This window comes from Electrona antarctica (genome assembly GCF_951216825.1).
Source record: "Electrona antarctica genome assembly, chromosome: 2".
NCBI lineage: Eukaryota > Metazoa > Chordata > Actinopteri > Myctophiformes > Myctophidae > Electrona > Electrona antarctica.
In genome coordinates, this window is record NC_136807.1 from 48,653,007 (window position 1) to 48,679,154 (window position 26,148).

The 26,148-nt window shown below is 40.0% G+C and overlaps 2 protein-coding genes across 2 annotated transcripts in view; both read left to right on the forward strand.

Moving 5' to 3' along the window:
- The window catches only part of LOC306943142 (uncharacterized protein), a gene marked incomplete at both ends in the record, with an annotated part of 30,397 nt that extends 11,059 nt beyond the window's left edge, over positions 1-19,338 (forward strand). The window contains 3 exons of the mRNA XM_079529344.1: positions 13,407-13,646; positions 18,208-18,800; positions 19,335-19,338. Coding sequence (XP_079385470.1) covers positions 13,407-13,646; positions 18,208-18,800; positions 19,335-19,338 — 837 coding nt within the window. The remainder of the gene's footprint in view (positions 1-13,406; positions 13,647-18,207; positions 18,801-19,334) is intronic.
- A 3,959-nt stretch (positions 19,339-23,297) lies between these two features.
- On the forward strand, positions 23,298-24,159 carry LOC306916068 (histone H1-like; the record flags this gene model as incomplete). The annotated part of the gene is made up of 2 exons (XM_079493793.1): positions 23,298-23,838; positions 24,092-24,159. 2 exons carry the CDS (start codon positions 23,298-23,300, stop codon positions 24,157-24,159), a joined length of 609 nt encoding a protein of 202 aa, XP_079349919.1.
- Between the last annotated feature and the right edge of the window lie 1,989 nt (positions 24,160-26,148).

Consider the following 26,148-nt stretch of genomic DNA (forward strand, 5'->3'; position numbering starts at 1 on the left):
TGTAATGTTGTTGTTATTCTGCTGCATGCTGTGAAGTTTCGTTTTATTCATAGGCACGTTGAGAAGTCCGGCTATTGTATTTTAACTAAGCCTATATTTCGTTTACATTGTGGTTCTGTGTGCGTTTAATTTGTGACTGTCACCAATCACCATTGTGGAAATGTCCTGAATCCTGATTGTCCTCATTTTGAAGGATTCAGCCTTCAGATGTCTTTGAGACAAATTTAATTTAATGTAGGCTATTATAATTGTATGAGCCTGCGCTGATTGAATATCTATTCGAGAGAGGCCTATACCCTCGGTTTCTTTTGACTGTATGTCCCATTTTGTTTTTATTTTTGCTGATAAATTTAAAGAGGCCTACGCATTGTATTTGTTGCAGCCTATGGCCTGATTGCCCTCATTACATATACGCATATTGATTCCCCGGGAGTCCGGGACCTGTACTTTTCTGTCCAGTCCCATGTGTAGTAGGATGATTGTGCGAATTATATTCATTAATAAAAGAGCTGTAAAGGGGATATTGTCTATTGTGTCTATTGTCTCTTGTTTTTAACCGGCCGTGATATCAAAGGCGGGCGGCGCAATGACGGTAGGCAGTATACAATGTAAGTTATGCAACCAATTTGCGCAAGCATTTGAAAATGGGTTTTTAATTGTCGGGTAACGGAAAAGTAACGGAAAATAATCTATTCTTTTACTTTTCTCAGAAGGTAATTTGTAACGGTAAGGGATTCTTTTTATGGGCAGTAATCCAGTAACCTAACGACGTTACTTTCTAAAGTAACGATGCCCAACACTGTCTAGGTGTAACATCCAAACACGGGTGTTCGGTTTGGTTAGAATGGTTTATCTGACAACCGTTGCAACTTTCTCTCATCTGTTCAGTTATAGCCTTTTCGAGTAGTTGCACAATTCGTATTTTCATAATATCTATATATACTGTGCTGATCACCCAGTCATTCTCATCCATAGTCAGGGACAAATTCACTGGGGAGGGCGTCGAAAGCACTGGTGAGGTGGTTGGAGTGTCATGGGGAACGGGTGAATTTGTGGATAATAGGCCTACCCTCTCAAAATATTCAGCGTCCCCTGTATCATAGCCCCAAAATGCTATCTCATCATATTCAGCGTCTTCGTCCGTATCATCATATTCATCTATTTTTTGTCTATTCTATACACAAAGTATGAAGTTAGAGGCTAAACGCCACTCAAATGAGACTTAACCCTAAACCATACCAAACCAAGCTACCAAAACTAATTAAATAAAACAGATACTGATGTTAAACTACATGTTAGTGCAATTCATTTCTATAACATTGTATGTGTTTAACATCAGTATCTGTTTTATTTAATTAGTTTTGGTAGCTTGGTTTGGTATGGTTTAGGGTTAAGTCTCATTTGAGTGGCGTTTAGCCTCTAACTTCATACTTTGTGTATAGAATAGACAAAAAATAGATGAATATGATGATACGGACGAAGACGCTGAATATGATGAGATAGCATTTTGGGGCTATGATACAGGGGACGCTGAATATTTTGAGAGGGTAGGCCTATTATCCACAAATTCACCCGTTCCCCATGACACTCCAACCACCTCACCAGTGCTTTCGACGCCCTCCCCAGTGAATTTGTCCCTGACTATGGATGAGAATGACTGGGTGATCAGCACAGTATATATAGATATTATGAAAATACGAATTGTGCAACTACTCGAAAAGGCTATAACTGAACAGAATCCATGGAATATGCAGATGTTTTCTGCATGACCTGAAGGATTTACCCTATATACACGCAAAAATCAAAGACATAACTAATGCGGCACGTATAAGTTATGCATATAATGAAACAATTGTATAGTTGCATATATTGCATACAGTTTTCTGCCCTCGTATTATTACATTGTACACATTGTATGTTGTATGTACTGTATTGAGACAAATATTGGTCTGATATTGTGTACCATCTACAGTGCCTACTGTGAATATTCCTAAATATGCAGTCGTAATAAAATATGTAATCATAAAAATGTGTATATTTTGTTGTCATTTTGTTAGTGCAAATCATTTCTGCAACATTGTATGTGTTTAACATCAGTATCTGTTTTATGAAACAGCTCTGGTAGCTTGGCTTGGTTTAGGGTCAGTCTCTTTTGAGGGGTTTAGCATTTCACTTCATACTTTGTGTGTAGAATAGACACCAATAGAAGAATTTGGTGATACAAAGAGTGATTGGGTCTAGTCAAAAGGGGTGTTATATTAAGTCATATTAGTGACTCAATGTATAATATTTTTATTTACACCATGAACAACATAGTTTATGTATGTAAAACTTACAGTGACTGTGTCCACATGACTGTGTTCCCCAGTGATGGGGGAGTAATTTGTGTGAAATTGTGACCCTTGCCCAAACATAAACAACTTGAATGTAGTATTTTCAAGTATAATGTGCCAACTTGTTGACTCTTTTCAAAACTTCCCCTAGAAAACCCCTGATAAAATTCATACAATGATCGTCTTCATCACGCCTAACGCTATAATATTTTTGTGTAAAGCTGTAGAGACACCAACATCTGTACATAATTGGTATATTTTTTATTGACCCAGTTGTGACAGCGAGTACCCAAGTCATATATCATGGTGTCAAAAGTCAGAAATATTGTGTCTATCATTAAAACAATCAGCCCATAGTGTGCAATAAGTGGTAGCTGGATCTATATTATGCAGAGCTTTAACAATGAATACAATATCTTCAGGGCTCTTTAGGTCTTTATAAACCGAAAATGCCTATTTATTTACCCCCATGCACCCCTTACACTATATTTTACTAGGTCCCTGACATAAATATATATATATTTATTGTATATTGTGAAGTTTCACAGCAACTTTGGGTGTGCAAATGATCTAGTGACCTAATTTACCTACTATCCTCAGCCAGGATTGAGAACTATTATGCTGATTTAGCCTATTATTTTCACTAAGATGTTAAGATACGGTGTTCCACATCAGATTTCATGCCCTTTTTTCCGTACAATACCCCCCTAGGGATCAATTTAGTGAGATAATAGGGGGGAAAACCATGTTTTAATCAGAATGTAATGGTAAATGAGTGTTGGATATGTCACTGAGGTTAATTTGTGTATGTACTCAGAATACCCAATACTCAAAAATGTTGCTGTCCTGTATCTCTGATAGACCATATAGACCATTGGCTGGTGAAATCAGATGGAGGATGCTGTTAGGATGCTGTTAGGGCGCTGTTGGCTCTGTAATTATCTACCCACAGGGGGAATGGTGAAGTATGGGGGTCTTTTACCACTACAGAGGTTTGCACATTTACAAAATGGATAGAGAACATGTCTGAAAAATGATAAAATAGCCGAAATTAACAATTATTCCAAATTTAGTTGGCAAAATAGTTATTAGTTAATAGTTATTGGTATTGGTTGAATAATGTACTAGTCATAATATAATGGGGGAGAACAACTGAGTGAATGAGTCAAAAATGCCTGGTGATTGATGGTGAAGGATTTACTATCTATCACTGACGAAACTATCTATACATATCACTGTAGATCGATAACCCCTGCCTATGTAGGAATTATACGTTTTCTCCACAAAACATCTTATCATTACAAATAAAATAAAAACTGTAAATAATTTGTAATATTGAGCAAAAGCTTGTATACTAGATACAACTATATAGATGAAACTAGCCTAGATACTAGATAAAAACCGGCCCTGTCAGGTTGTGGGCCTCATGATAGCAGTCCCTTTCTTCTTAGCCGTGGAGGGTATCTGATGATTTGAGCCATTTTGCTCCAAAATAAAATGGGTTTTAGCAAAAACCACCTGCTGGTGGTGCTATAGCTGCCTGATCTGGACATGTACGGTATCAGGTCATGTCTGTGTACACCCCCCTATTCCATCTAGCTACACGTTTAGTCATATACTACAATGTCAAGTTATTATGTTTGTGTTGTGTTGTCTGCTGTTGTATAATTTTTGTTTTGTTTTTGTGTCATGATGTTTGTTTAAAGTGTGTTTTGTGTTTTTGTTTTTAAAAAGTTTTTTGTTTTGTCAAGTTTGTTTTGTCTGCTGTGTAGTTTATTTATTTTTGTTTTAGTATTTTTTGTTTGTGTTGTGTTTTGTCAAGTTTTTGTTTTGTTGTGTTTTGTCCAGTTTTTGATTTTGTTTTTATCACATGTGTTTGTTACATATTGTCTTGTCTGGTGTGTAGCCTTTTGATTTTGTTTCGTATTGTTGCTGTGTTATGTTTTTTGCTGTTTGCTTTGTGTGATTTTTGTTTTGTTTTCTGCTGTTGTATAATTTTTGTTTTGTTTTTGTGTCATGATGTTTGTTTAATGTGTGTTTTGTGTTTTTGTTTTGTCACGTTTGTTTTGTCTGAAGTGTAGTTTATTTATTTTGTTTACGTTTGTGTCATGATATTTGTTTTAGTATTTTTTTGTTTGTGTTGTGTTTTGTCAAGTTTTTGTGGTGTTGTGCTTTGTCAAGTTTTTGTTTTGTTTCGTGTTTTTATCACATGTGTTTGTTACATATTGTCTTGTCTGGTGTATAGCCTTTTTGATTTTGTTTCGTATTGCTGCTGTGTTATGTTTTTTGCTGTTTGCTTTGTGTCATTTTTGTTTTGTTTTCTGCTGTTGTATAATTTTTGTTTTGTTTTTGTGTCATGATATTTGTTTTAGTATTTTTTGTTTGTGTTGTGTTTTGTCAAGTTTTTGTTTTGTTGTGTTTTGTCCAGTTTTTGATTTTGTTTCGTGTTTTTATCACATATGTTTGTTACATATTGTCTTGTCTGCTGTGTAGTTTATTTATTTTGTTTTAGTATTTTTTGTTTGTTGTGTCACGTATTGTCTTGTTTTTCTGCTGTTGTATGATTGTTGTTTGTTTTTGTATCATTTTTGTGTATGTGATGCTGTAAATAGTATTGTTATGTAGTTCACAATTTACATTTTACCATATGAACCCCCGTAAAAATCACATTTTTCAAAAGATTATCAACATGAATCATGCGCTAACTAGTAACCTACCATCAATCCATCAGTGGAATATCTGTATGATGAACCAATACGTATGCACTATAGAGTTCTGTGTCTACATAAGGTGTACTAATAGTCCTAACAATAGGGGCATAATGCTATCTATGGTGCTGAAATCGTTTGCATGACTGGTTGATCAAGATCTATAGAAACTGCCCACTAGGTAGATATCATTAACTTTCACTATAATTGAAAACATATACTTATATTTCCCACACCAAGAGTCAAACTAGGGTCTCATGGCTAGACTCCAAGCATCCTAAACCACTAGACCATATGGGATTATGATATACTACCTGTAATGTTTGGTTAATAACCTGATCATACATTGTCTGAAGACAATAATTACTGCTCGAACCACTGTTCCCTATGAGCATAACATAACCATATTGTAATATAATTAGAGAGGACAGATATGTTCCATGTAAGAGCCTCATCATGTCTGAAGGATACCAAATAATAGCAGACTGAGATCCACTCCCCTAGAGGGCTTGAAACCCTGATGCATTGGGGTGTAGTGGTGTTAACCGGTATTACCCCGATGAGATGCTCAAATCCATAGTCTATGGGCCAAAACTGGTATTACACCCCCTTGTAGGGCCCCTGGATGAGGGGTGTCCTCTGAACCACTGGGACGAAAAATAAATAGATGAATTGCACTAGGAGGCTGAAACCCCCTATAGGTCTGTAGTGGCAGTATGAGGAATTACACCTACATTATTAGATCCATAGTCTATGGGTCAAAGATGGAATTACACCATAAAATGGACAAATCTGTTAGACAAAAAAGAAAAGCATTGTAATATAATTAGAGAGGACAGATATGTTACATGTAAGAGCCTCATCATGTCTGAAGGATACCAAATAATAGCAGACTGAGATCCACTCCCCTAGAGGGCTTGAAACCCTGATGCATTGGGGTGTAGTGATGTTAACCGGTATTACCCCCGATGAGATGCTCAAATCCATAGTCTATGGGCCAAAACTGGTATTACACCCCCTTGTAGGGCCCCTGGATGAGGGGTATCCTCTGAACCACTGGGACGAAAAATCCTACAGGTCTGTAGTGGTTGTATGAGGAATTACACCTACATTATTAGATCCATAGTCTATGGGTCAAAAATGGAATTACACCATAAAATGGACAAATCTGTTAGACAAAAAAGAAAAGCTAGACAGCAGACCAATCTGATGTTTAAACCTGCAGTACCAGCTATACGCCACATTTACACTAGACTACACCTACACATAGTAGACCAACCCCATACACACCCCACCCACACAGTAGACCACCCCCTCTAACTAACCATTGTACAAACCTTTTCGAACATATTTGCGGCATCTACAACACCCAAGCTAGTTCAAGCTTTCTTCACTACGAGTTCACACATACATAGGCAGTACAATTGAGAGACCACATTTACACTAAAAGTTCTTGATTTTTTCATTTTTCTCCTTTTCTTTATTTGTTTAAGTTTTTAACTTTTAACTTTGTTTTGTAACTTTTTTTAACTTTAAGCTTTTTAAGTGTTTTTCTTTTTTTCAAGTTTTTTTAAGTTTTTTATTTTCTTTTTTTTTTTTTTTTCATTATAAGTTTTGCTTAAATTCATTTTCTTTTTTAAATTTGCATAATTTATTCATACTTTTATTTTCCATACCTATACTCAATAGTGTACACCTACTGTACTAGCCTGGTTAATAAACCAGACCGAATCAGCCGTTGGCAAAAAAAAGTTGCCTACCAGCGGATTACGGTCTGGCGAGGCTCAGTAGCACGCCTCTTTCCTACAGCAGAGAACAGGTCGGACCAATAGGGACACGGTATGCAATATAGGCGGGCTTTGGTACAGTGACGTTCAATGCTTGAGACCTTTGACTGACAGTAGCTCTGACCAATTGCGTCAAAGAGAAAATGTTCCCCGGGAAATGAAATCCAAGTGGAGCCAGCCCAGACTGATATACCGCGACAGTGTTGTGTGATATCATATTAGTCTGGCTTATTAGCCAGGCTACTACTGTACACCCATTACTCCAACGTATATATGCACCTGGAAATTGCAATGTTAGGGGTATACCATCACACAAGCTGTGTGTTTTCCTGTCAGCTGTCAGCTGCTGTCACCTGCCCCCGGTCACCTGTCACCTGTCACTTTCAAAGAGAAGGGGACCCCCACCCCCCTGGCCCCCACACACACACACACACTGCATACAACCCCCCCCCCCCCCTCTAATTAACATAATTAACACATTAACACAACAAACAATGTTTTGAGGAGGGGGGGTTTACAACTGCCAGCTGGCACTTCTAAAAGATAAGGGATCCCCCACCCCCCACAGAGGTTCATCTAAACTTTCTATTGTTCTATTCACACCTGGAGACGCGGTGTCTGTGGGGCTTTTGGGTGTGAGAGACTGTCATGAAAAACACGCACACAAAGGGGACAGAGAGAGAGAGGGAGAGATAGGGACAGATTTTAAACACTTATTGTTATAAAACACTTAAGCTTAACACTTAAGCAAGAACAAAAAGCATGGCAATACATCACATACATAAATAAAAGGATTATAATAATAATAATAATTATTATAATATAATATGATTTTTATGATATATACAATATGATTATGGAATGTATGGAATGTATGGAATGTATGAATAAATTAACATAAATTAACATAAAGTACTCACTGGCGCCCCCAGTGGCCACAGGGTGTAATGATCACCCATATATACTAACTACTACTACCCCCTTAGATAGCACTTTATGTAGACTTATAGATTGGTTGGATAGGGGCGGGCATATATGTTTACCGTCTAAAGGTGATCATCTCGTTTTTATTTGTACTTTATTATCACGGCCAGGGCACGCAACACATTGATTATTATTGTATCGGGTCGCTCGTTATTTTTGAGAGAGAGAGAGAGAGAGAGAGAGAGAGAGAGAGAGAGAGAGACATTCCCACTCCCCCTCTCTCTCTAACACACACACACACACACACACACACACACACACACACACACACACACGCACACACACACACACACACACACACACACACACACACACACACACACACACACACACACACACACACACACACACACACACACACGCACACACAGTTTAACGTAACAATTTATGTATGTCCACACACGGAAAGCATACAGGAACACAAATATTTTAGGTGCCGTAAAGGTTACATTCACAAACTCATGGATATGTCCTCATGATATAAAGGGCAGCAGAGATGACACACTTTGCCAGCCTTGCATGCCTTGTCTTTGGGCGAGCATCCCAAGTTGTCGAAACCCTCTGACAACCAGTCCGTGGGTAATAGGTATTTCCTAGGCTGGATCACCATAGGAAACAAAGTTCTTAGTCTTGCACTGTTGCTTGGTGTTAAAGCACTCTCTGTAGTTGTTCTCATGCATGTGCGCACACACACACACACACACACACACACACACACACACACACACACACACACACACACACACACACACACACACACACACACACACACACACACACACACACACACACACACTTCCTACATTTTGGGTCATTTTACCGTGCTCAGGTATTCAGCCATGTATATTATCTTTTTGGTGATAGATAGCATTCCATTTAGCTATGTTTTTTGGTAGTCTCTTTCCAGTCGTCAGGTATAGCTTTCTTTTTGTTTTCTTATAATCTGGTTAAATCCAATGGGTTTACCGCCTGGCATATAGTCCCTGGACCAGCTGACATAGGGGGCATCCCTGTAGGTTTTCTCTATGATTAACCACCTTTATTTTAGGCGGTCCTGAAATGTAATCGCTATGGGTATTAATGAGTGGGTATCGCCCTAATTCTGCTGTGCAATTTACAACAATTTAGACATTTAGCAGACATTTAATCCAGAGCGATTTACATTAGGCAAGAACTAAAAGCATGGGGATACATCACATATATAAAATGCATTTATCAAGCATTTAGAAAAACTCTAGACTTGCTTGGTACAGAAGAGTCTCATTCCGCACCCATTCCAGGACGATGAAGTGTGAACAACTGCTGGTTTTGGTGTGAAGCATCTTGTTGAGTTCAATACAATGAAACAATGCCTCCCCTTTCTATGTAAGTGATGTATTGCCATGCTTTTTGTAAATTTAATGTAAATCGCTCTGGATTAAGAGTGTCTGCTAAACGCATACATTGTAATTGTAATTGTAATGGAAATGTGTGAAATGGCACTAGGGAAGAAGTATGCCTATATATATTTGTATTTTATGCAGAGTACAATGAGTACATTTGCTTTGCAGCATGGCACATAATGAAGCCAGACTAATATCACACAACACTGGCAGGCATTTCTTTTTTTGCCAACGGCTGATTCGGTCTGGTTTATTAACCAGGCTAGAAGTATCTAGGCCTACCTGAGAAGTGTCTCCATAATCAAATATACATACAGTTTATAGAAGATTTAAACACTCTTAGTTTTCTGATCACAGTGAGTTATTTGTTATTAAAATTAACCAAGTTTTCCAACAGCTGGCATTCTGTCATTGGAAGTTGGGATCAACTCCACCATCATGCTTTCCTTGAACAGGAGTGTGTTTACTGCGTTCAGAAAACATTATATTTATAGCAAAACGGATGACATAACAAAATCATAGTTTATGGTATCACGTCACCAGGAATGTCTACTAAATTGATTGTGAGTATTGTTGTTATTAGAACATAGTTTACAATATTTTAGAAGAAAAATGACAAAGGCAACACTTTGATCTGACTCTAGACAGGTGATGTTTTGAGGTTATTACTAAAAAGGAGTGCACTGCTTTCATCTTAGATATACATTCATGATAGAAAGGCACATGTGTGTTAACTGGTCAGCTCTTTGTCGCATTAAATAATATACACAGTAGTTTGTTATAACTTGTTTTAATCGAGGAGAAAACACAAGTGGCACAAGAGAGAAGAGGGCCTTTGTGTGTTGACTCTACATGGTTCTCATGTGGTGTTTAAGTCCAGCCCCTTCAGAGCGTTCAGCATCAGTCTGTGAGAGTTTACTTGAGAGAAGGAACAGCAATCTACTATCCGAGACAATAATGGCAGAAGTCGCACCAGCACCAGCTCCGTCACCGGCCAAGGCCAGCGTCGCTGAGCTGGTCGTCAAGGCCGTGTCCGCCTCTGGTAAGGAATTTGAATGGTAAACACACTCACTCATGACAGAGGATGACCGGGAGAAGATGACCGGGACAAGATGACCACACGGTGGATCAGACCATCTGAGGAAAACTTGTGATTGGCCGAGTGGCGGCACTAAGAGACTATAATACTATGGAGGTTGTTGGTGAACTTCACTCATTGTCACTATAGGATGATGGGTCCAGAGCTGATAATTCATTATGAGCTCTGCGGTAATCAATGTTGGTAACATCTGTCTCTGTTCGTTATAGTATGATTGTATAGGATTCATATATTATGATTTGGCTCAAGCACCATTGTAACTAGAAATAGGACATAAAACGGATTGACATAATCTTAACTTCTCCTGTGTATTATTCTGCCTGGTATGAGTACATTTCTGAAATAATCATCAAACGAACGCGTGTTGATTCCATGTTGTTTTGTCTAATACCTCTTGGGAGGTTAAGGGTGAGAAACGGACTGGGATCTCCAGCAGATGGTGACACCTGACGTGATTATTTCGGTGGACTCGGTTACCAGGAGGACGCAGGCTGACACCTAAAGAGCGGGTGGACAAGTTCCCCCTCGGAAGGCGTCTACACGGTGTCTTTTCCCTTGTGGCAACTCAAAATCCCGGGACATATATATAAAGGTAAGTGCAGTGCCTACAATTTTATAGGGCTGTATTACCATTGGAATTTTTCTAAATTTAATATTTTGAGTTGCACTAAGAGAAAGACATTGATTATCCAAAAGCATAGTATTATCAATTTTAAGAACAATAGTGGATGGCCAACATTCGGTACTAACCCAAATACATGTTTTATAAGAAAAAAAGTGAAAAATTGAGGACAGTAGAGATAAGTCTTGAAGAAGAGACACAAGGTCAAGAAAGTCTGGGACTTCAAGTATACACCTATATATGTGTATGTATATATTTATATGAAGATATTGTATGTATGTGTAGGTGTCAAATCCTGCCGGGCAGGTTGCATTTATTAAAGTAATAAATGTATAAGTTTCACTGGCTGGAACTTCAAGTAGGCACCTGTGTATATATATGTGTATCTTTATATAAAGACATTGTGTGTATGCATATGTGTAGGTGTGAAAAATCCTGCTGGGCAGGTTGCATTTGTTAAAAGTAATAAATGTATGGTTGTTAAAGAATCAGTTTGGAAAGTGGTACCAACCATCTTAAGATTCTTTAAGCCAATAAGTACGACCTTTCATTGTTATAGAACAATGTTCACTTAACGTAGCGTAAGTCTCTAGTGAACCAGAAACCGGTGAGGCTGGTTAACGAATAACTGAACATTTTGTCATAGAACTGTAAAAGTAAAGAGAGAATTGTGTAAGTCTGTGTGACACGTGGCTGCTGGATGTTTCCATATACACTTCAACTGTTGATACATTGAAATGTAAGTCTGTGCTCACCATTGTGGTACCTCAATAATAGTCACTCATTCCTCGAAACCCTGTTGTCTCAACTTATTGTCTCTTTTCTTTTACCGACTGAGTTCCTATAGCAGATTGCATGGACATTTTGGAGGTCCAACCTCGATTTTCGGACTGGGTTGCTGTGTTGCTGCTGACGGAGTTTGGCTACGCGGAGAAAGGTGTCCCTTGGCCTGGCAGTTTTTAGGAAATTGAGGTAAGCAGCTCCTTGTGGGGTACCTGGCAGCTTTCGCTGTGTAGCCAACTTCCGCAGTACGTATTGTCTTGTAAAAGTGCAATCTGTTTCGGAAATTCATGTGAGGCATTGTTGGGATTTGGTGTTTTGAAGTATTGGTGATGATTTTGTTTGTTTGTTTGTGTAGTTTGTGTTGTTAGGCATCCACAAAATAGGAGAATACCTTGTATTGCTTCTTATAGTGACAGAGGGGTATTTTTACCTGCTGCTGGTCAAAATAGGTTGGGGAACTGTTTTTATGGTTTTGCCAGACCTCAGGTGGATGGCCTAAAAAGGGAGACGAGAGTCTTGCCTTTTGTAGCTACTAACAGAAAAAGGGGGGTTGATCCTCGCCTTATGGGTCCTTTGCTAACAAGAGCATAAAATAATTGTAAAGCGCTGTATTTTTTTTAAAGAAAAGACGTGACATGAGTGAATGGTCTGCCTGTGACAGCTGATTTGAGTCTTGAGTGTGATATTGTGTGGTCTGCCTGTGTGTGTGTATGTGTGAGAGGCAGACAGTGTGAAAGAAAAAAAGAAAAAAAGAAAAGAAAAAGGAGTGAGGAGAGAGAGGAAGAGAGAGTGTGAGAAAGAGTGGTGTGATTTACACTTTTCACCTTGGCATTTAGTTTTGGTGTGTTGGAATTATAAAATACTCTATTATAGATATTTTTCTGTGTCACATGTGGAGTTAAAGTAATCTTTGATGAAATAGTAGCCTAGATAGTTAAGTCTATTAACTACATTATATAACTTTTATATACTGTGGGGCTAAAGTAATCTTGATGAAAAAGTAACTAAAAAAAAAAAAAAAATACCTCATGTGATCGGTTGAGTATCTAGATTAGGTATTTATTTTATTTTTCCTCTTTTATCTGTCTCTTTTACCTTTTGTGTTAATATGGGTTCCTCAAACTCACGAAAGAAGGATCTACAGGGTCCTGCTAAAATTATGTATGAGAAGTTTGGGGTTAAATCAATTCAATTTTTGCCTAAGTGGCACAAAGATTTAGGATTTCCGTTCCTATAGCAGATTGCGGACACTATCACCAGGGATTTAATAAATGAAATGTAACATGGTAAAGTAGTGTTACTAGTAATAATTTAGTAAAAACAGTAGTAAAAGTATGGTTAAGTATTTGTATGCTTAGCTGCTGCACTTGAAGTGCAGTTCAGAGGTGTGTGTACACAGTATGTGTTGTGAGTATTTCCCATTTCCAGTAATTGTACTAGTTACTCAGATACACATAAGTCAGGGTAGTACTCCTCCTTCATTTCAATTAAGTGAAGCTAAAAAAAAAAATCACATGAAGTGTGTGTACATGGTTTGAATATTCCCCATTTCGGCTTCCTAAGTAAACAGCATAACAGGGGCCGTGCACACCGCTCCAAGGAGCGGAGCGGTGTGTCCCTGGCTGCGGTCAAGAAGGCTCTGGCTGCCGGCGGCTACGATGTTGAGAAGAACAAGTCCCGCGTTAAGATCGCCGTCAAGAGCCTGGTCGCTAAAGGCACCCTGGTCCAGCTCAAAGGCACCGGGGCTTCTGGCTCTTTCAAGATGAACAAGGCAGAAGCGGTGAAGGTAAAGAAACCTATTGCTAAGAAAGCAGTTAAAGCAAAGAAGCCTGCTGCAGCCAAGAAACCCGCAGCAGCTAAGAAGCCCAAGAAGGTGGCAGCAAAGAAGCCCGCAGCCGCCAAGAAATCACCCAAGAAAGCCAAGAAGCCTGCCGCCAAGAAAGTAGCAGCTAAAAGCCCGAAGAAGGCCGCCAAGAGCCCCAAGAAAGTGGCTAAGAAGCCCGCAGCAGCGGGCTTCTTAGCCAGGCTAAGATACTTCATTATGTGCCATGCTGCAAAGCAAATGTACAGAGCGAGCGATTTACATTAAATTTACAAAAAGCATGGCAATACATCACATACATAGAAAGTAGTAAATGCGTAAGCTAAGAACGTAACAGTGGAATATCTATATAATGACACTATAAACTATACGTATACTATACTATAAAGTGCTGTGACTACATACAATGCAATTCTAGTGTTGTCTACATAACACGATATAAGTCCAAGCTCCAGCCAAGAAGGTTGCCAAACCCAAGGCAGCAAAGAACGCCGCTCCCAAAAAGAAGTAAACTGCCTGCTCCATCTTTATACCCACAAAAGGCTCTTTTAAGAGCCGACCACATTATTTTATAAGAGTATACTATCCTCACTTTTTACGTCATGGTCACATGTTGGCACTGGAAGCTTATGGCTTTATATTAATACATTTTCGTATACATTTTTTTTGCCTTACGAGCAAAAATACAATTGAGTAGTGCCATTACAAATGTAATAGCAAAACAACTAAAGAGAAAAACAGTAACACGTCCACCTCATCAAATTTAAATTGTCAAGTTAGACATGTATTACCATGTGTTGTGCCTATATCTCACAACTTCATCAAATGCATAGAAATAGTCATCAAGGATGAGAACATAACATCTGTCTATTGTCTAACAGTAGAATATCTGTACAATATAGTCTATATAGTATATTATACATGCTATCGAAATAACATAGTTTAGTCTTTGCATGAATTCGTCGAGGCTAGATTTGACAAAACATTAGGAAGGGTGGGGATAATTAATCACATACATATTAATATATATATTATAATATGATATAGAATATAGAGAGAGTTTTTGTTTGTGTTTGTGTGTGAGAGAGAGAACAACACTAAATGTGACCATTATCTTGACACACACACACACACACACACACACACACACACACACACACACACACACACACACACACACACACACACACACACACACACACACACACACACACACACACCATGGACACTTTAATAATACTGTACATTTTGATCATTTGCATATTGTATTGTGTAAGTTAATGTTCCTTTACCTTTATTTTAGGCGGTCCTGAAATGTAATCGCTCTCTTCATTATGTTGATGAGTGGGTATTAATGAGTGGGTATCGCCTGGACTCACCACTGACCAATCAGAGAACAACGGCGTCTCAGAAGCGCAAATAAAAGCAGAAGTTTGCGGCTGCAATAAGCATTCTATTCTCAACTTCTTTGGAAGAGAACAAGACAAGATACAATGGCAAGAACTAAGAAGCAGACCGCTCGTATGTCCACCGGCGGCAAAGCGCCCAGGAAACAGCTCGCCACCAAGGCAGCTCGTAAGAGCGCGCCGGCAACCGGTGGAGTGAAGAAACCTCACCGTTACCGTCCAGGTACAGTGGCTCTGAGGGAGATCCTGCTTATCCGCAAGCTGCTCTTCCAGCGCCTGGTGCGGGAGATGACCGGCCTGACCGGTGTGGTGGTCGTGGAGTCTCCTCTCTGCCCGCGTCTCCCCGTGGAACGTGTCTCCACAGAGCGGCCCGGTTCCATCCTGGACCGTGATGACAAACTGCACTGTTTCTCTCCAGAGAAACAGCTCTCCCCGCCCGGCTCAAAGCGCGCCGTCGGGTGGTATGTGTGTCCAGAGGAGATGCCCGGCCCGGAGCGGATCGATTACCTGCTGAAAAAAATGGACGAGGACCGTGTTTCTCCATATACATTTTCGATATTGAATTAGTTTTAGAAGGTTGCCAAACCCAAGGCAGCAAAGAAGGCCGCTCCCAAAAAGAAGTAAACTGCCTGCTCCATCTTTATACCCACAAAAGGCTCTTTTAAGAGCCTACCACATTATTTTATAAGAGTATACTATCCTCACTTTTTACGTCATGGTCACATGTTGGCACTGGAAGCTTATGGCTTTATATTAATACATTTTAGTATACATTTGTTTTGCCTTATGACTCCTTTTGTTCTAAATAACACTATGAGGGGGGGCACGCTACTATGAAAGGCAACGCCATTTTATTTCAACAAGTCAATTAAATGTGCTTTACACAGAACATCAAGCAATGGTGTTCCAAAACTATGGAATGCACTTCCCATTACAATCAGAACTCCCAATATTCCGCTATAGTCTGAAAACCCACCTTTTCAGACTCCATCATGGCCCGTAGCACTTACACTACCCCCTTAGATAGCACTTTATGTAGACTTATAGATTGGTTGGATAGGGGCGGGCATATATGTTTACCGTCTAAAGGTGATCATCTCGTTTTTATTTGTACTTTATTATCACGGCCAGGGCACGCAACACATTGATTATTATTGTATCGGGTCGCTCGTTATTTTTGAGAGAGAGAGAGAGAGAGAGAGAGAGAGACATTCCCACTCCCCTTCTCTCTCTAACACACACACACACACACACACACACACACACACACACACACACACACACACACACACACACACACACACACACACACACACACACACACACACACACACACACACGCACACACAGTTTAACGTAACAATTTATGTATGTCCACACACGGAAAGCATACAGGAACACAAATATTTTAGGTGCCGTAAAGGTTACATTCACAAACTCATGGATATGTCCTCATGATATAAAGGGCATAGATGACACACTTTGCCAGCCTTGCATGCCTTGTCTTTGGGCGAGCATCCCAAGTTGTCGAAACCCTCTGACAACCAGTCCGTGGGTAATAGGTATTTCCTAGGCTGGATCACCATAGGAAACAAAGTTCTTAGTCTTGCACTGTTGCTTGGTGTTAAAGCACTCTCTGTAGTTGTTCTCATGCATGTGCGCACACACACACACACACACACACACACACACACACACACACACACACACACACACACACACACACACACACACACACTTCCTACATTTTGGGTCATTTTACCGTGCTCAGGTATTCAGCCATGTATATTATCTTTTTGGTGATAGATAGCATTCCATTTAGCTATGTTTTTTGGTAGTCTCTTTCCAGTCGTCAGGTATAGCTTTCTTTTTGTTTTCTTATAATCTGGTTAAATCCAATGGGTTTACCGCCTGGCATATAGTCCCTGGACCAGCTGACATAGGGGGCATCCCTGTAGGTTTTCTCTATGATTAACCACCTTTATTTTAGGCGGTCCTGAAATGTAATCGCTATGGGTATTAATGAGTGGGTATCGCCCTAATTCTGCTGTGCAATTTACAACAATTTAGACATTTAGCAGACATTTAATCCAGAGCGATTTACATTAGGCAAGAACTAAAAGCATGGGGATACATCACATATATAAAATGCATTTATCAAGCATTTAGAAAAACTCTAGACTTGCTTGGTACAGAAGAGTCTCATTCCGCACCCATTCCAGGACGATGAAGTGTGAACAACTGCTGGTTTTGGTGTGAAGCATCTTGTTGAGTTCAATACAATGAAACAATGCCTCCCCTTTCTATGTAAGTGATGTATTGCCATGCTTTTTGTAAATTTAATGTAAATCGCTCTGGATTAAGAGTGTCTGCTAAACGCATACATTGTAATTGTAATTGTAATGGAAATGTGTGAAATGGCACTAGGGAAGAAGTATGCCTATATATATTTGTATTTTATGCAGAGTACAATGAGTACATTTGCTTTGCAGCATGGCACATAATGAAGCCAGACTAATATCACACAACACTGGCAGGCTTTTCTTTTTTTGCCAACGGCTGATTCGGTCTGGTTTATTAACCAGGCTAGAAGTATCTAGGCCTACCTGAGAAGTGTCTCCATAATCAAATATACATACAGTTTATAGAAGATTTAAACACTCTTAGTTTTCTGATCACAGTGAGTTATTTGTTATTAAAATTAACCAAGTTTTCCAACAGCTGGCATTCTGTCATTGGAAGTTGGGATCAACTCCACCATCATGCTTTCCTTGAACAGGAGTGTGTTTACTGCGTTCAGAAAACATTATATTTATAGCAAAACGGATGACATAACAAAATCATAGTTTATGGTATCACGTCACCAGGAATGTCTACTAAATTGATTGTGAGTATTGTTGTTATTAGAACATAGTTTACAATATTTTAGAAGAAAAATGACAAAGGCAACACTTTGATCTGACTCTAGACAGGTGATGTTTTGAGGTTATTACTAAAAAGGAGTGCACTGCTTTCATCTTAGATATACATTCATGATAGAAAGGCACATGTGTGTTAACTGGTCAGCTCTTTGTCGCATTAAATAATATACACAGTAGTTTGTTATAACTTGTTTTAATCGAGGAGAAAACACAAGTGGCACAAGAGAGAAGAGGGCCTTTGTGTGTTGACTCTACATGGTTCTCATGTGGTGTTTAAGTCCAGCCCCTTCAGAGCGTTCAGCATCAGTCTGTGAGAGTTTACTTGAGAGAAGGAACAGCAATCTACTATCCGAGACAATAATGGCAGAAGTCGCACCAGCACCAGCTCCGTCACCGGCCAAGGCCGCCAAGAAGAAGGCACCACCCCGACCCAAGAACACCGGCCCCAGCGTCGCTGAGCTGGTCGTCAAGGCCGTGTCCGCCTCCAAGGAGCGGAGCGGTGTGTCCCTGGCTGCGGTCAAGAAGGCTCTGGCTGCCGGCGGCTACGATGTTGAGAAGAACAAGTCCCGCGTTAAGATCGCCGTCAAGAGCCTGGTCGCTAAAGGCACCCTGGTCCAGCTCAAAGGCACCGGGGCTTCTGGCTCTTTCAAGATGAACAAGGCAGAAGCGGTGAAGGTAAAGAAACCTATTGCTAAGAAAGCAGTTAAAGCAAAGAAGCCTGCTGCAGCCAAGAAACCCGCAGCAGCTAAGAAGCCCAAGAAGGTGGCAGCAAAGAAGCCCGCAGCCGCCAAGAAATCACCCAAGAAAGCCAAGAAGCCTGCCGCCAAGAAAGTAGCAGCTAAAAGCCCGAAGAAGGCCGCCAAGAGCCCCAAGAAAGTGGCTAAGAAGCCCGCAGCAGCGGGCTTCTTAGCCAGGCTAAGATACTTCATTATGTGCCATGCTGCAAAGCAAATGTACAGAGCGAGCGATTTACATTAAATTTACAAAAAGCATGGCAATACATCACATACATAGAAAGTAGTAAATGCGTAAGCTAAGAACGTAACAGTGGAATATCTATATAATGACACTATAAACTATACGTATACTATACTATAAAGTGCTGTGACTACATACAATGCAATTCTAGTGTTGTCTACATAACACGATATAAGTCCAAGCTCCAGCCAAGAAGGTTGCCAAACCCAAGGCAGCAAAGAACGCCGCTCCCAAAAAGAAGTAAACTGCCTGCTCCATCTTTATACCCACAAAAGGCTCTTTTAAGAGCCGACCACATTATTTTATAAGAGTATACTATCCTCACTTTTTACGTCATGGTCACATGTTGGCACTGGAAGCTTATGGCTTTATATTAATACATTTTCGTATACATTTTTTTTGCCTTACGAGCAAAAATACAATTGAGTAGTGCCATTACAAATGTAATAGCAAAACAACTAAAGAGAAAAACAGTAACACGTCCACCTCATCAAATTTAAATTGTCAAGTTAGACATGTATTACCATGTGTTGTGCCTATATCTCACAACTTCATCAAATGCATAGAAATAGTCATCAAGGATGAGAACATAACATCTGTCTATTGTCTAACAGTAGAATATCTGTACAATATAGTCTATATAGTATATTATACATGCTATCGAAATAACATAGTTTAGTCTTTGCATGAATTCGTCGAGGCTAGATTTGACAAAACATTAGGAAGGGTGGGGATAATTAATCACATACATATTAATATATATATTATAATATGATATAGAATATAGAGAGAGTTTTTGTTTGTGTTTGTGTGTGAGAGAGAGAACAACACTAAATGTGACCATTATCTTGACACACACACACACACACACACACACACACACACACACACACACACACACACACACACACACACACACACACACACACACACACACACACACACACACACCATGGACACTTTAATAATACTGTACATTTTGATCATTTGCATATTGTATTGTGTAAGTTAATGTTCCTTTACCTTTATTTTAGGCGGTCCTGAAATGTAATCGCTCTCTTCATTATGTTGATGAGTGGGTATTAATGAGTGGGTATCGCCTGGACTCACCACTGACCAATCAGAGAACAACGGCGTCTCAGAAGCGCAAATAAAAGCAGAAGTTTGCGGCTGCAATAAGCATTCTATTCTCAACTTCTTTGGAAGAGAACAAGACAAGATACAATGGCAAGAACTAAGAAGCAGACCGCTCGTATGTCCACCGGCGGCAAAGCGCCCAGGAAACAGCTCGCCACCAAGGCAGCTCGTAAGAGCGCGCCGGCAACCGGTGGAGTGAAGAAACCTCACCGTTACCGTCCAGGTACAGTGGCTCTGAGGGAGATCCTGCTTATCCGCAAGCTGCTCTTCCAGCGCCTGGTGCGGGAGATGACCGGCCTGACCGGTGTGGTGGTCGTGGAGTCTCCTCTCTGCCCGCGTCTCCCCGTGGAACGTGTCTCCACAGAGCGGCCCGGTTCCATCCTGGACCGTGATGACAAACTGCACTGTTTCTCTCCAGAGAAACAGCTCTCCCCGCCCGGCTCAAAGCGCGCCGTCGGGTGGTATGTGTGTCCAGAGGAGATGCCCGGCCCGGAGCGGATCGATTACCTGCTGAAAAAAATGGACGAGGACCGTGTTTCTCCATATACATTTTCGATATTGAATTAGTTTTAGAAGGTTGCCAAACCCAAGGCAGCAAAGAAGGCCGCTCCCAAAAAGAAGTAAACTGCCTGCTCCATCTTTATACCCACAAAAGGCTCTTTTAAGAGCCTACCACATTATTTTATAAGAGTATACTATCCTCACTTTTTACGTCATGGTCACATGTTGGCACTGGAAGCTTATGGCTTTATATTAATACATTTTCGTATACATTTGTTTTGCCTTATGACTCCTTTTGTTCTAAATAACACTATGAGGGGGGGCACGCTACTATGAAAGGCAACGCCATTTTATTTCAACAAGTCAATTAAATGTGCTTTACACAGAACATCAAGCAATGGTGTTCCAAAACTATGGAATGCACTTCCCATTACAATCAGAACTCCCAATATTCCGCTATAGTCTGAAAACCCACCTTTTCAGACTCCATCATGGCCCGTAGCACTTACACTACCCCCTTAGATAGCACTTTATGTAGACTTATAGATTGGTTGGATAGGGGCGGGCATATATGTTTACCGTCTAAAGGTGATCATCTCGTTTTTATTTGTACTTTATTATCACGGCCAGGGCACGCAACACATTGATTATTATTGTATCGGGTCGCTCGTTATTTTTGAGAGAGAGAGAGAGAGAGAGAGAGAGAGACATTCCCACTCCCCTTCTCTCTCTAACACACACACACACACACACACACACACACACACACACACACACACACACACACACACACACACACACACACACACACACACACACACACACACACACACACACACACGCACGCACACACACACGCACACACAGTTTAACGTAACAATTTATGTATGTCCACACACGGAAAGCATACAGGAACACAAATATTTTAGGTGCCGTAAAGGTTACATTCACAAACTCATGGATATGTCCTCATGATATAAAGGGCAGCAGAGATGACACACTTTGCCAGCCTTGCATGCCTTGTCTTTGGGCGAGCATCCCAAGTTGTCGAAACCCTCTGACAACCAGTCCGTGGGTAATAGGTATTTCCTAGGCTGGATCACCATAGGAAACAAAGTTCTTAGTCTTGCACTGTTGCTTGGTGTTAAAGCACTCTCTGTAGTTGTTCTCATGCATGTGCGCACACACACACACACACACACACACACACACACACACACACACACACACACACACACACACACACACACACACACACACACACACACACACACACACACACACACACACTTCCTACATTTTGGGTCATTTTACCGTGCTCAGGTATTCAGCCATGTATATTATCTTTTTGGTGATAGATAGCATTCCATTTAGCTATGTTTTTTGGTAGTCTCTTTCCAGTCGTCAGGTATAGCTTTCTTTTTGTTTTCTTATAATCTGGTTAAATCCAATGGGTTTACCGCCTGGCATATAGTCCCTGGACCAGCTGACATAGGGGGCATCCCTGTAGGTTTTCTCTATGATTAACCACCTTTATTTTAGGCGGTCCTGAAATGTAATCGCTATGGGTATTAATGAGTGGGTATCGCCCTAATTCTGCTGTGCAATTTACAACAATTTAGACATTTAGCAGACATTTAATCCAGAGCGATTTACATTAGGCAAGAACTAAAAGCATGGGGATACATCACATATATAAAATGCATTTATCAAGCATTTAGAAAAACTCTAGACTTGCTTGGTACAGAAGAGTCTCATTCCGCACCCATTCCAGGACGATGAAGTGTGAACAACTGCTGGTTTTGGTGTGAAGCATCTTGTTGAGTTCAATACAATGAAACAATGCCTCCCCTTTCTATGTAAGTGATGTATTGCCATGCTTTTTGTAAATTTAATGTAAATCGCTCTGGATTAAGAGTGTCTGCTAAACGCATACATTGTAATTGTAATTGTAATGGAAATGTGTGAAATGGCACTAGGGAAGAAGTATGCCTATATATATTTGTATTTTATGCAGAGTACAATGAGTACATTTGCTTTGCAGCATGGCACATAATGAAGCCAGACTAATATCACACAACACTGGCAGGCTTTTCTTTTTTTTGCCAACGGCTGATTCGGTCTGGTTTATTAACCAGGCTAGAAGTATCTAGGCCTACCTGAGAAGTGTCTCCATAATCAAATATACATACAGTTTATAGAAGATTTAAACACTCTTAGTTTTCTGATCACAGTGAGTTATTTGTTATTAAAATTAACCAAGTTTTCCAACAGCTGGCATTCTGTCATTGGAAGTTGGGATCAACTCCACCATCATGCTTTCCTTGAACAGGAGTGTGTTTACTGCGTTCAGAAAACATTATATTTATAGCAAAACGGATGACATAACAAAATCATAGTTTATGGTATCACGTCACCAGGAATGTCTACTAAATTGATTGTGAGTATTGTTGTTATTAGAACATAGTTTACAATATTTTAGAAGAAAAATGACAAAGGCAACACTTTGATCTGACTCTAGACAGGTGATGTTTTGAGGTTATTACTAAAAAGGAGTGCACTGCTTTCATCTTAGATATACATTCATGATAGAAAAGCACATGTGTGTTAACTGGTCAGCTCTTTGTCGCATTAAATAATATACACAGTAGTTTGTTATAACTTGTTTTAATCGAGGAGAAAACACAAGTGGCACAAGAGAGAAGAGGGCCTTTGTGTGTTGACTCTACATGGTTCTCATGTGGTGTTTAAGTCCAGCCCCTTCAGAGCGTTCAGCATCAGTCTGTGAGAGTTTACTTGAGAGAAGGAACAGCAATCTACTATCCGAGACAATAATGGCAGAAGTCGCACCAGCACCAGCTCCGTCACCGGCCAAGGCCGCCAAGAAGAAGGCACCACCCCGACCCAAGAACACCGGCCCCAGCGTCGCTGAGCTGGTCGTCAAGGCCGTGTCCGCCTCCAAGGAGCGGAGCGGTGTGTCCCTGGCTGCGGTCAAGAAGGCTCTGGCTGCCGGCGGCTACGATGTTGAGAAGAACAAGTCCCGCGTTAAGATCGCCGTCAAGAGCCTGGTCGCTAAAGGCACCCTGGTCCAGCTCAAAGGCACCGGGGCTTCTGGCTCTTTCAAGATGAACAAGGCAGAAGCGGTGAAGGTAAAGAAACCTATTGCTAAGAAAGCAGTTAAAGCAAAGAAGCCTGCTGCAGCCAAGAAACCCGCAGCAGCTAAGAAGCCCAAGAAGGTGGCAGCAAAGAAGCCCGCAGCCGCCAAGAAATCACCCAAGAAAGCCAAGAAGCCTGCCGCCAAGAAAGTAGCAGCTAAAAGCCCGAAGAAGGCCGCCAAGAGCCCCAAGAAAGTGGCTAAGAAGCCCGCAGCAGCGGGCTTCTTAGCCAGGCTAAGATACTTCATTATGTGCCATGCTGCAAAGCAAATGTACAGAGCGAGCGATTTACATTAAATTTACAAAAAGCATGGCAATACATCACATACATAGAAAGTAGTAAATGCGTAAGCTAAGAACGTAACAGTGGAATATCTATATAATGACACTATAAACTATACGTATACTATACTATAAAGTGCTGTGACTACATACAATGCAATTCTAGTGTTGTCTACATAACACGATATAAGTCCAAGCTCCAGCCAAGAAGGTTGCCAAACCCAAGGCAGCAAAGAACGCCGCTCCCAAAAAGAAGTAAACTGCCTGCTCCATCTTTATACCCACAAAAGGCTCTTTTAAGAGCCGACCACATTATTTTATAAGAGTATACTATCCTCACTTTTTACGTCATGGTCACATGTTGGCACTGGAAGCTTATGGCTTTATATTAATACATTTTCGTATACATTTTTTTTGCCTTACGAGCAAAAATACAATTGAGTAGTGCCATTACAAATGTAATAGCAAAACAACTAAAGAGAAAAACAGTAACACGTCCACCTCATCAAATTTAAATTGTCAAGTTAGACATGTATTACCATGTGTTGTGCCTATATCTCACAACTTCATCAAATGCATAGAAATAGTCATCAAGGATGAGAACATAACATCTGTCTATTGTCTAACAGTAGAATATCTGTACAATATAGTCTATATAGTATATTATACATGCTATCGAAATAACATAGTTTAGTCTTTGCATGAATTCGTCGAGGCTAGATTTGACAAAACATTAGGAAGGGTGGGGATAATTAATCACATACATATTAATATATATATTATAATATGATATAGAATATAGAGAGAGTTTTTGTTTGTGTTTGTGTGTGAGAGAGAGAACAACACTAAATGTGACCATTATCTTGACACACACACACACACACACACACACACACACACACACACACACACACACACACACACACACACACACACACACACACACACACACACACACACACCATGGACACTTTAATAATACTGTACATTTTGATCATTTGCATATTGTATTGTGTAAGTTAATGTTCCTTTACCTTTATTTTAGGCGGTCCTGAAATGTTATCGCTATGGGTATTAATGAGTGGGTATCGCCCTAATTCTGCTGTGCAATTTACAACAATTTAGACATTTAGCAGACATTTAATCCAGAGCGATTTACATTAGGCAAGAACTAAAAGCATGGGGATACATCACATATATAAAATGCATTTATCAAGCATTTAGAAAAACTCTAGACTTGCTTGGTACAGAAGAGTCTCATTCCGCACCCATTCCAGGACGATGAAGTGTGAACAACTGCTGGTTTTGGTGTGAAGCATCTTGTTGAGTTCAATACAATGAAACAATGCCTCCCCTTTCTATGTAAGTGATGTATTGCCATGCTTTTTGTAAATTTAATGTAAATCGCTCTGGATTAAGAGTGTCTGCTAAACGCATACATTGTAATTGTAATTGTAATGGAAATGTGTGAAATGGCACTAGGGAAGAAGTATGCCTATATATATTTGTATTTTATGCAGAGTACAATGAGTACATTTGCTTTGCAGCATGGCACATAATGAAGCCAGACTAATATCACACAACACTGGCAGGCTTTTCTTTTTTTGCCAACGGCTGATTCGGTCTGGTTTATTAACCAGGCTAGAAGTATCTAGGCCTACCTGAGAAGTGTCTCCATAATCAAATATACATACAGTTTATAGAAGATTTAAACACTCTTAGTTTTCTGATCACAGTGAGTTATTTGTTATTAAAATTAACCAAGTTTTCCAACAGCTGGCATTCTGTCATTGGAAGTTGGGATCAACTCCACCATCATGCTTTCCTTGAACAGGAGTGTGTTTACTGCGTTCAGAAAACATTATATTTATAGCAAAACGGATGACATAACAAAATCATAGTTTATGGTATCACGTCACCAGGAATGTCTACTAAATTGATTGTGAGTATTGTTGTTATTAGAACATAGTTTACAATATTTTAGAAGAAAAATGACAAAGGCAACACTTTGATCTGACTCTAGACAGGTGATGTTTTGAGGTTATTACTAAAAAGGAGTGCACTGCTTTCATCTTAGATATACATTCATGATAGAAAGGCACATGTGTGTTAACTGGTCAGCTCTTTGTCGCATTAAATAATATACACAGTAGTTTGTTATAACTTGTTTTAATCGAGGAGAAAACACAAGTGGCACAAGAGAGAAGAGGGCCTTTGTGTGTTGACTCTACATGGTTCTCATGTGGTG